The following is a 12233-nucleotide window of genomic DNA, read 5'->3' as shown; positions in this document are numbered from 1 at the left end:
TGCATTCCTGCCATTTCGCTGTCATGCAGGGTAGCGCAGCACAGCACAAGGTGGCTTGCTGGACTGCATGACAAATCTCATAAATATGCCCCCACGTATGCAGTAAATTCCCGGTAGCAATCGGATAGCCTCCGCCCTATTTCTCATCGCTGATGTCTGAAACAGGCAGGAGAGGCACTGTCAAATATGAGGTGAAGTCAGCAGTGAGGCATTATGTTGGCTACGGGACAAGGTAAAAATAATACATTCCTACGAGATGTACCAAATAAAAAAAAATCTGTAAGATTAATAAATATATGACTGCCCTGTGCTAACCTCTGTCTGAAGTAAATGGTGATTGCACTGATAAATATTGTAAAGAGTGAGGGGTCTGTTCACATCAGCTTTACCTTGACCCGCTATCCCTTTATGTTATTTCATTGTACATTGCACATTATTTGTATAGCTCTGTGTTCACCATTTGCTTGGCTGCTTGGTACTTCACATGTGTCTGTGATTGTGGGTTTTCCTCTTAGAGGATTGCTGTGTACTACTCTTACATGTCATGGACCAATTAGTAGACTTAGGTCTATTCATGGCAGTGTTTAACCGCATTGCCTTACAATCAGGATTAAAGATAAGCTGGGGGACGTCCTGTTTTTTCACTCAAACCTGCAGCAGGAACACTCGATAGAATATATATTGCTCCATTGGGTCTCTGACTGATTTAAATATTTAGAAATCTAACTATATCATACCAGGATCGACTTACTAAATGCTCCCGGGATCAAGTTTTGGGGACAACGTGAAGTCAGTGGCATTCTGGATTATGCACCCACTGTCCAATGTTGGTAGACTGGACCTCTCCAAAACTGTTATGTTGCCTGCAATGTTATATTTCTTTGACGTCCTCACAGTGGGTTTCCTTACCAGATTTTGTAAGGACTAGCAAGCCCTTCCTTTAAAACTGGTAGAGGAAAATATGGAGTAGTCCTACGGAAAGTACACCAACCACTGACTGAAGGGTGGTGCAGTGGCGGCTCCTTGAGGGAGTGCTGCGGGGCGGTGTGGGGGAGGGGCAGGGTGGAGGGTAGTAAATTCCGGAATAGGCCAGAACGGAGTTGAGTAAAGAAATAAAGAAATAAAACAAATTAGATTGCGCGCTGAATCGCCGATTTGGCGTTGCAGCCCATGCAATGTAAGTCTTTTATTTATTTATTTCTTTACTCAACTCCGTTCGGGCCTTTTCCGGAGTTTACTACCCCCCATCCTGCCCTTCCCCCGCCCCGCCTCACCGCCCTGCAGCACTCCCTCAAGGAGCCGCCACTGGGGTGGTTGGGCCCTGACTTTGAACTACAGTGTAGACAGCTTACACCATACCCCAGTGATGTCTTCCAAAGTTCTGAAACTAACAGGTCCGAAAAACATAAGTAAATGGTTGAGGATGGACATACAACAGATGGGAGATCGGCATCATCAGTGTCTTGTGCGCCTTTCAAGAGGCCAGAGAAAACCTTTGAATTCAGAGACAGATTCTTGCCTCAAGAGTATGCTCTGAGAGTTGCAGAGATTTGGAACCAAGAACTAAAGGAACCTGTGATGCATAATGTTGTAAATGTTTTAAAGGTAATATTCGCACATAAGATTTGGCTTTGGAATAGTGATGATCCTATATAGAGCCTTACCACAGTACAGTACAGGAAGAGCGACCTCTCAGATGGGAGACATAGATGGGAGAAAATATGGGCTTATATGACTTCAGAAGAGAAATAGGCTAAAGTGAGTAAATATACCAAAACTGTATCACTTAATGCTCAGCTCAAATTTATTCAGTTCAATTTCTTGACACCTAGAAGTAACATAGGTTATATGTAAATATTATGGATGAGCATCCCAGATGCTGTCTTTTTCCAAATGGAACTGTAACGCCCTGGCCATGCGTATTCACTTCAGCTTCCTGCACCAGACTTATTTGACACCTAGGGCGTTACATTGGATTTATGAAAATATGAAAGATGCATTGCTGAATCTGCAAGTTGTTGGGTAGTAGCTTCTTCCATATGGTCTGGGTTGTCCTACCTTTGTATGTTACTGCTCAGGAGTAGTGGAGACTCATAACAAACTATTAAACACCATGATTGACTGCATGCTTGAAGTTTGTCTCTTAGGTATTGGCCTAGACCCAAATCTAGGTAGTATGAGACTGATTGCAAAATGTTGTATAGCTATGTCCTGGAAATTGTTTAAGGGCTCTAACAATAAGATTGGGTTGTATGAGACACAGAGGTTGGCTGAAGCATAATGTAAAAGAGTAAAGATGCCAAAAACAAGAGAGAAAAGGTATACGATGCTGGTAGTGTGGGAGCTACTACTGTTGGGAATGAAGAGACTCACATACGGTACACCACCTTAGAACGGTCAGTCACAAAGAGCTGGGGTCCACACAATAAGGTATAGACTTAATGATAATGAACATAATATGAGTAATGACTCTACATAGAGCACTTCAATGATAATCCCACACCTGTCTGAATGAGATAAACCATCCCCGGGGGAAGTTGTAAAGTTTTATGTTTTTTTTTAATTGTGTGAGTTTACCTGCTTTACCCATAGTGTAATGAACATGCCACAATGGAACATATGAAGAATTTTCTGATGCGCCTATATGTTGATATGGTATACATTTTATATTAAATTGTAATTAAGAGGTTTAAAAAAGGATCAATGTCAATAACTGTTAAATTATTCGCTGATCGAGGAGGCACGTAGCTATCAATGGTGAAGTAGGTGCCAGGGAACTGGAGCCTATTTATTTTAAGGACCCTCTATCACCCACTTAGTTTTTTAATAATCAATAAAAAGGCAGAGGGTCCATTTTCCATGCTAGTATGGCATCCGTTCTATGACTCTGGGACCAAGTAAATTATGTGATATAGAGTGATACGGTTTGGAGAGTTAAATCTTTCCCCATAATGATGCTACTTAGATGGATGGATCTTGTATCTTAAACCTAACACATAAGGCTGCTGTTTCTACTGGGTATGTCACAGTAGAGGATCAGTTCTTCACCCATCACCTAACCAAAGTCAGCTGCCGCACAGTGATTATATTTTGTGCCCTGGTAGACTGCAATCTGAGAGCCAGGACTAGTTCAGGTTAAGTGGGTGCATTTTAGAGTAGAGAAATTGTGATATTTATGATTGGGCAATTAGTTATTGTGGTGTGTCATTCTGGATCTTGGGTCTAATAGCCACCCAGCATCTCAGGCTCTATTTCTGCCCATTCTTGTGCCCAGTACAATTCTCCCATATTCAGCTTCGGGAAGATTAGCACCATAAAGCTCTCGCTCTCATTGCAAAACATGTTTCCAATGACAGCAAAGAGAGAAATCTTAATTAAGAATTTCTCGAACTGAAATGTCAGGGAGAGATGCAGTTGGCTTGGTGAGGTATACTGCCACATTCACATCAATGCGTCACCAATAACTATTACAAACACACATTAAAGAAACTAGTAGCACCCGTGGTTAATTGGCAGAACTCTTCAAGTTGGAGATCAACCCCCTCAGATCTCACTCCCTTCACAGGATATCAAATATAAAGTCTCAGTGACATCAATGCAATTGTTATAGGTATAGGTCTGTGGCCAAAATGAAGCGGTTCATGGAAACAAGTGAAATACTTAGTGAAGTGGATCTTGTTTTGATAGAAGTGGTGTGATGTGGTGAGATGTGTTGAGATGTGTGATATGGTGTCTTGAATTTTGTATTGGAGCCCAAGTGAATATGTTGGATAGTGGGATGTCAGGTGGAGACTATACTGTTTGGTGAGATGGCTTCTTCATGTGATGTGGTGTGGTGTAAAATGGGATAGGCCCTGAAGTCCTTCATTATCTGCTTTATAAAGCAGTATGCTGTAGGGTGTCTGTTTTACTTGTGCACTAATTAGTCTTGTAGGTGGCTTGCCCTGGAATGTTATGGCATGGTATGGCCTTTTGTGATGGAGTGTGCTTTGTAGAAGAGTTAGATGGCATATTTGGTGGCGCCTTGCAAGACTTTGTGGAGAGTTGTGTAAGAAATGATTTGTTGGTTCTAGATGTTTATTTGAAGTTTTGTGGTATTGTGTGTTATGGTATCATATGGATTAGTAGGATGTGTAAAGAGGTGTAGTGTCTTGTTGGATGGTGTGTTTACATGGTGGGTGTGCCTTTTGTATGTACCAAGTATATTATTTATCAAAAATAATACACTACTGGGATGTGCAACTTGTTCTAGTATTGATTTATAAATGCACTTTATTGGTGCAGATGTCACAGTCATTGACTGCCAGTAGGGTATGTAGATTTATCTATGTGCAGTTTATGTTTATTACTGATATATTTAACCCATTCACTGCAATTCCGCCGCAGTGCTAGGGGGGAGGGGGGCCGCGCGGCGCTCCCATGCTCGTGACGGAACCGCTCCGTCACGAGCCTCGTGCGCGCTGTGCTTGTGATGGAGCGGTTCCGTCACGGCCCCGCCCGCTCAATGGAACGTCCAGCGCAGGCACGAAATCAGTGCCGTGCAGGCGCGCCAGGCGGGCCGTGACGGAACCACTCCATTACCAGCACAGCGCGACCGAGGCTGGTGACGGAGCGGTTCTGTCACCAGCATGAGAGGGGTTAAAAGAAATAAGTGCCTTTGAAGAACAAACAACCGTACACGGATAATTCCTTTTTTTTGTCAAGAGGATATTTTGGCTGCTAACTTTCAAGATCACATAGGACTCTTTATAAAGCAGTTATAGTACATCAAACATATAAAAGGAGATGGGAGGAATGCTTGGAATAATTAGTCTAAACAACTTGCAATTGCTCTGGGTATCATTCCAAGCCATAGTTTCTCACCCACTGGACAGACGCTACCCTTAGGCAGAACAGTACTGACCCTGCTTCTCCTGGGAACAGTCCTTCCAGAACTGCCAGGTGGGGGTTCTTTCAGAACATAATTCGGGAAACCCCAGACCAGTTTAGGCCTTATTAGGCCTGTCAGTGACGTATAGCTTGGATTCTGTGGAACAGCAAGCAAGCAACACGCGTGTGGAATACCCATGGCCACATAGGACATTACATCAAACACACAAAATGTGATGGATGAGATGCTTGCAAATTGTCTAAATCAATGGCAGTCACTCTGGATTGCATTCCAACTCCTCATGTGTAACCCACTTTGCCATTCTACACAGAAGGCTGCCTTATGCAAATCACTACCAACCCCACTACTCGTACAAACAGTGCATCCCAAGCTGCGGGGTGAGAACCCCTCCGGAAGGGAGCACCAGCAGGCAGCCACAGAGCAGTTGAGTCAGCTTTGCTAGTGATTGCCAGTGATTTAGACTATTTTTAAGCCTTGTTTTCATCATCCTTTTGTGTTTACAGTTATAAAAGAACCCGAGAAAGAGACATGTGATATTGGAAATTAGCAATCAAAAGATATCACCCTAAGAAAGGCATTAACCTTGCATGTTGATCCTTCAACGACTATTCTCCCAATGAAATGCATGAGCTCTATGAATATAAATCTTGCCAAGGATGTTTTGGCTTCACATGCACAGCCCTTCTGCCTCGATAAACATTGCTGCTTCTTGGTTACCTAGTAACAGAAGAAAGTGCAAGAAAATCAGATTTTATGGCATTTGCAGTCTGGCTGCTGCTTCCAGTATCTTGACGTTTCGGAGGGAAGCTCTTTCTAATTTATCTTTGCAGTCATAGTAGCCAAGACAGTGCTTAAATGGAACTTGCGAGCAGCCCATGAGGACTCAAATATACTGACCATAAAAAAGGGAGAGAGAGAGAGAGAGTTCATTTTTTTAACCAAAAAAATGCATGGCAATGTTCAGTTGAGATAGATGTAAATGCATTTGTGCATTCATGCGTAATCATGGTCAACAATCAATCAGTATCTAAATGAATACCTATATTTATGTGAACAACCACATCTAAATATTGAAAATAATCTAGCTGGGTGTAAATGTACATAGGTTGTAAAGTCCTCAATGTAAATATGAGTGTTTGCATACATAGTCATAGACTTCCTTTAAGCCCTATACATGATCAAATGTCATCCTTTTTTATAGTATCCACCGTTTCACATGCTATAATGGCATATACACCTTTTTGCGCTAGAAAGTAGTTTTTTTACACCACAAATTTATTCCCGCAAATGATCTACATTAATTTCTCTATCTTTTAAGGATCGCCTCTTCTTTGTCATGGAGTTTGTGAACGGTGGCGACCTCATGTTCCATATTCAGAAATCCCGGCGATTTGATGAAGCTCGAGCGAGGTTTTATTGCGCAGAAATCACCTTAGCCCTCATGTTTCTTCATGATAAGGGAATCATCTACAGGTAAGATTTTTAAATGTAGCATTTATCTAGTGATGCAGAGCAAGGTTGTGGACTCAAAGGCATGGTCATTTTTAGGGGTCATTGCTAGTGTCATTGCTATTGTTCAGTTACCTCTTTACTGGCCCTATTGGGAATTACAAGGTCTGCGGAACAATTGCGTTGTAGAATGAGGAATTAAGCACAGGATTCTCAGGGTTCAACCTGTTAATTTTTCACTCAGTAGTTAACAGGACCCCTAGTACCATTCTCACCAAGGGTGCGGAATCAGCCCACTCTCCGTACCAGGACACTCGAAATGAGGTGCCCACAGTAACGACAAATACCAACTATGCACTCCATTCCGAGTGGGGCACAAACGTTGTTTGAGTGCAAATGTTTTGTGTTCCATTTTAGCTGTGTACCTTGGAGAAAAGTATGCATGCAGAACTGTGCAAGAGGTATTGTGTGCTAAATTGAGTGGAATATCATTTGTGCATGTTATTGCCCACTCTTTACTACAACAGATACCGGATGCATGCACATTTGGTATTTGTACTGGGAGAGGGGGCGGGGGTTCATCTGTTATAACCACCCAAAATGGAATTCCACTCCGCCATTTGTCCGAATGGTAAAGTTACAATTTTAGCGTGCTCTGCTTAGGAGAAAAGTCTCAAATGCTGGTGGGCCCTTTAAGGACCGCCATTATATCTCAATATTGCATATTCCTGCAGTATTTTGTCTCTTTGTGCTGGAACTGAATACAGTCTGAAGAAGGAACATAGATCATAGCAGACATGTTCATGTATCAAGGTGCCGTTTCATAAGTGGACAGATTCCATTGCTGTAAATTGATTCGCAGTCAGGTCGACAAAAATAGATTCACTTAAAGTACAAATTCAAGGTTAAGCCAGAAAGAATCAATAAGGTGAACCTGAGCTTGGCTACATAATATGCGACTATCAGGCACATGCATCAACCATAGTACGATTCGCAAAAATCGGCCGTTTGCACCCACAAAATGGGCTTCTGCAATGCATCAACGTGTCAGCTTCTCGCAATTTAAGAAATCGCAAATTATTGAGATTTCCTAAATTGCGATACCATTTAAGGAATTGCAACTTGCGATTCCTTAAATACAATGCATGATGGGATCGCAAATTGTGATTTTGCTAATAGGGGGGCGCATATTATCATCAATTTGTACTTGAAGGTCATTTGTAAAAACTTTGAAAAATGCACTAAATTGCATTTTTCAAAGTTGTAGGTTACACACACACATGCCCTTGGGGCATGTGTGTGCGCAACATGTGTGCACAGATCAATTTCAGGGTGCAACAGGGTGTCCTTTTGACACCCTACAAATTGCATGCGCAAATTGCGCATGCAATCTCCCATTCATTCTTATGGGCCTGTTGGCTCATATGAATGAATGGGAAGGCATTCCTTAATTGTGACTCGCAATTTGCGAATCGCAATTAAGGAATGTTTGGGAATCGCTAATTTTATAGCGATTCCTACATGCATAGGCTTTTGCAATTCCTTAATTGTGATTCCTTAATAATCACAAGTAAGGAATCGCAAAAGCCTATATTGATGTATGTCATCTAAACCATGTTTGGATGCGTAGACATCTGTAGAGGGGAAAGGAAAGGTGGAAAGCAGAAGGAACAAAAAACAAAGGTGTAGAATCACAGGTGTACAGTTCCATTCTAAGCAGAACACTGTTTTTGTTTTGAAGAATTATGTTATACCTTTACTCTTCCTGCTACACCTACCACTGTACACCATAAATGATGGACAGGAAAGGCATGGGCTAGAAACAAAACTAGCAGGGACCAAATAGGAGTGATAGACAACAATAAATCTGTAGACAAAAAAGGTAACAGCAATTATAAAAGTCATTGACAGTAAAGGGTAAAGGGCAAGCAAAAAGTACTGGGCGAGATGAATGTATGCGCAATCAAAAAAGAAAAAAATATATTGGATAAAACATCACTTGACAAGAAAAGGCAATGTGCCGTAGAAATGCACTGGAAAAGAAAAGCAGTGGGCAAGAAAATAACTTATGCCAAACAAGACTGGCAATAGGAAGGAAAAGAGTTATGTGCAAGAACAAAGTAAATGAAAAATCACTGTTCTTCATTTTAAGGCTATGATAAGTGCGATGAAGGTGCAAATGGGCGTTTGTACCTAAATCAGAATTGCTAGTTTGTATAAAGGTTGCCCTGACCCTGCTGCTGTTCGTTGCTCACATTTTGCCACAGTATATATCTAGCAAAACTTATATAGGGAACAAACACGTTCGTTTTTGCAACACAGAGGTGGGTAAAATCATGCCGATTACCATTATGGGAAGTAAAATCACACTATGGGAAAAAGGAACACTGCGTTATTGGTATTTCCGCAAGATATTTTTCAGCAACCATATCAGTATTTTTTTTTTACCTCTATGGACAAAAAAAAGTCCTGCACAAGAAAAATGTACTGGGCAAGTAAAGGTGGCAGGCAAGCTATGCAAAAAACAAATGAGGATCCGTAAAGAATAGGTCAAAATGATATATTCTTCCATAGTGAATAACCTTTCATTATATCATTGTACAGGCATTATTGGTCCTTTAGACCATACAAATACGGTGCACTTTTGAGTTGGCCATTTCAAAGTATGAACTCAACTTTTCCTGGAAGGCTGTAGATTTGGGGACTGCTTTCAGGGTTGGATGTGCTGCTGTGATCCCTCTCTAAGACTAGCTTTCGTCTGATTGAAACCACAGCCTCCGGCCAGTGCCTTTTTAGGTCTGCCCTAGGGACAGCAGAAGCTTTCTTGCCAGGCTTGTGTTACAAAACAAATCATAAATGTAAAAAGCTTACATAAAGGGACTTTGATTCAGACCTCTTCATCTATTGGTCTGTTCAAATGTCATTCACACTTTGTTTCTGCACACCAAAGCACAGAGGATGGGGTTAGTGGATCACCCACTCAGCCATTGGCTCTTTACCCTTTGAGTGATGACCCTTTGCTTGATCACATGTGCATATCCACATAAAAAGCGAGGTGACTAAAATGAAGGGAGCGGACAACAGAAGGACGCTTTCTGGACCGCTGAAACCATTCGAGTGAACTTAATATGGTCCTTTTACTATGGACTGACCTCGTGTTACAATACTTGAATATACGCGCCTGAATATTCGACCTCAATAGAGTTTGCTTAGACCGCGATGTATTAGACAAAAAGGGAAGATTCTAGAGGCAAATTATACTTTTAAGAGAACGACTGGCTTTGAACATTTAATACATAAATATAGTTGAAATAAGCCTTAAGGAAGCCCAGGAGGGCAAAACGGGCATCGGCTGCCGTTTGTGTATGGAATAAACAACAGTGATAATGGAATAGTTTCTTTGGATGTGGATTATTTTTTGTGGACTGTGTGTTCAGATAGCACATATAAGATTGGACTAAATAATTGGGACTCTTAGCAGAAATTGTTGGATTGATCAAGGAACAGAATAATTACATTTTGGTGTGCTTTGGTTCTTTATGAGATACAATTGTATTTAGTTACTACATTTGTAGATCCAATAGTGTAATACTCAAGGTGAGTGAGTATTTGGCACCATGGGAGCACCCAATTCATAATGGAATGACATTGATTTGATGTGGTATCTACTACTAATGAACGTATGTTGATGTGTAGGTCGAAATAGCATATCCGCCAATTGTTTATGTGACTCAATATGTTAATTTGACAATGCTTTCTCTTTAAATTCTTTCCCCTTTTTACTTATTTGCATCCTCCTGAAGTAGATAAACTATGTCTTGGGTTTACAGTTTGAGCTCTTGTTCCAATAACAATCATATTTTCCTTTGATATGCGTTAAACCCAAAACCCAAACTTAAAAGAGTTTCAATGCCTGTTTTTAGTACGCTGCCTTCTAGGAGCAAGCATACTGTTGTGTTGCAATTAAATGCAACATTTAATTATTTTCTTTTAATTTAAATTTGTATTTGTTATTTTATGGATGTACTAGCTTACCCGTCGCGCGTTGCTGCGATCTCAGAAGAAGGGAAATTCAAGGAAACTCGTTATGATAACATTCAATTTACATTGTGTCATTTTTATTGAAACGTATTCATTTTAATATGGAAAACATTGCAAAGTGTTGTTTTAATTCTATTTATATATTCGAGTGCTTGTGTATACACAAATTTTTTTTTTGTTTTTCCGTCTGGTGCGTACACGAATAAATCAGAAGGTTTTCCGACGCGTGAGCTGGCCACATACAGTTATCCGTGTGAGAAGCACGGATTCTCCAAATCTAGTCCACACACTTGCAGCGATTGTCCTTGTGCTTTGTTGATGGTATTGCAAAAGTGAGTCGCAACGGAAACTGTATACGTCTGAATTCTAAAGGCATATCTGTTGGGATCATTGGAATACGTGGCAACAGTACATCTTCCCCCTTGAATTTCCCATTCAAAATTGTAGCTTCGATGACATTGTTCATCATCTTTTTCACCGAAAGTCTTGTACCGTTGCAAAGTCGTGGTGGATTGATGTTTCGGAGAAGAATGATCGGCATGCCAATTTTCAATGTTAAAATGTGCGGTGGCATACCTGGCAAATCCAGTGAATACAAGAATTCCGTTGGGTAATTGACAACTTCGTCTTGATTCATCAGAGTATCAATGGACTTATATGTTGTCGCTTCGCCTGGTATTCTGTAAATGGAAAAATTCAGTATTCGAAAGATTATGAGGGCCCTGGGGGCCGATATTTAAAAAATATGTATGCCAGAAACCTTCCCGGAAGTGTACTCAACAACTTTCCAAAGTTTCATGGCGATCGGATGAATGGTGTAGTAATGCATAAAGGACAAACAGACACACAGACAGACATACATTCGTTTTTATATATATAGATATGTTTTTGGGGTAAATACCCCAAAATAAACATGATTGAATGAAGCGTTTTGATTTTATTGTTTTTCTGGGTGCGCTTCGAGTGCATGGTTAGATGAGTGTTAAATGGGATTTGGCCTACGTGGGTAAAGACATAACTTGTGTTTCTCAGGAAAGGTAGTGCTTCATTAGCACACATGCGTGAGTGTTGCAGAGGGCGCAAGAAAAGATGCATCAGCATATGCAGCACTCACTATCTTTGTGTGTTGAGACACTTATAGGTAGGCCATGAGCCAGTGCAAATCTATGTAATCCGACCCAGAGCCTTTAAAATACACCAGAATACCTCCTTCAAATAATTATTCATCTTTCAGACATCACAGCCTTCAAAATGTACAATTTGCATTTGCAAAGCTAAAGTGATCTGTTTGAGTTTTCAAAAAGAGGTGGTATCAAAAACCACAAGCACTTCGAATAAAGTTATCTGAGGGAGTGGAGAAGTCTAGTAATCCCTATGATGGTTACCTTGGCTCATTAGGAAGTTCCTTTCCTATGACTTTGAACAGTGATCCGTTGGATGGTTCATACAAGGGACCTTTACAAAGTAATTGCTTTCCTAAGCACAGGCACCTGTGTTCTACATAATCACTTTGGAGCACCGGGGAGGATTAACAAATGTGTCAGACAATGGAACACAGGGAGGGAAGATTGCTCAGAACAAGACCACAGAGCAGTACCTCATACGTCACTCTGAGTATGCATGTTTTTCCACAAACCTTGAGCATTTTATTCTCACAATATTTCATTCTGTATCACTGAAAATCTCAAAGAAATCTAAGAAACAAGAAGGTGAAGCAGGAAGGTGTCAGCGTTGTGAGGATTTCAGTAGAAAATCTCCAAAAGGGAACAAGTGTTTAGCATATAGCTTTAAACTCTCAAGAATAGGGCAAGCAGAGAGGTCTGTGCCTATCAAAGTCCAAAAAGGTTCTGCT

The 12233-nt window shown here is 40.8% G+C and overlaps 1 protein-coding gene across 1 annotated transcript in view; it reads left to right on the top strand.

Annotated features, from left to right (window-relative positions):
- The window catches only part of PRKCH (protein kinase C eta), a 667780-nt gene that overhangs the window by 582060 nt on the left and 73487 nt on the right, over positions 1–12233 (top strand). Inside the window, exon 10 of the mRNA XM_078660335.1 lies at positions 6210–6364. Coding sequence (XP_078516461.1) covers positions 6210–6364 — 155 coding nt within the window. The remainder of the gene's footprint in view (positions 1–6209; positions 6365–12233) is intronic.

This window comes from Lissotriton helveticus, chromosome 9, assembly GCF_964261635.1.
Source record: "Lissotriton helveticus chromosome 9, aLisHel1.1, whole genome shotgun sequence".
NCBI lineage: Eukaryota > Metazoa > Chordata > Amphibia > Caudata > Salamandridae > Lissotriton > Lissotriton helveticus.
The sequence above is the reverse complement of the archived record's forward strand: the minus strand, read 5'-3'. Positions and strand labels throughout refer to the sequence as shown.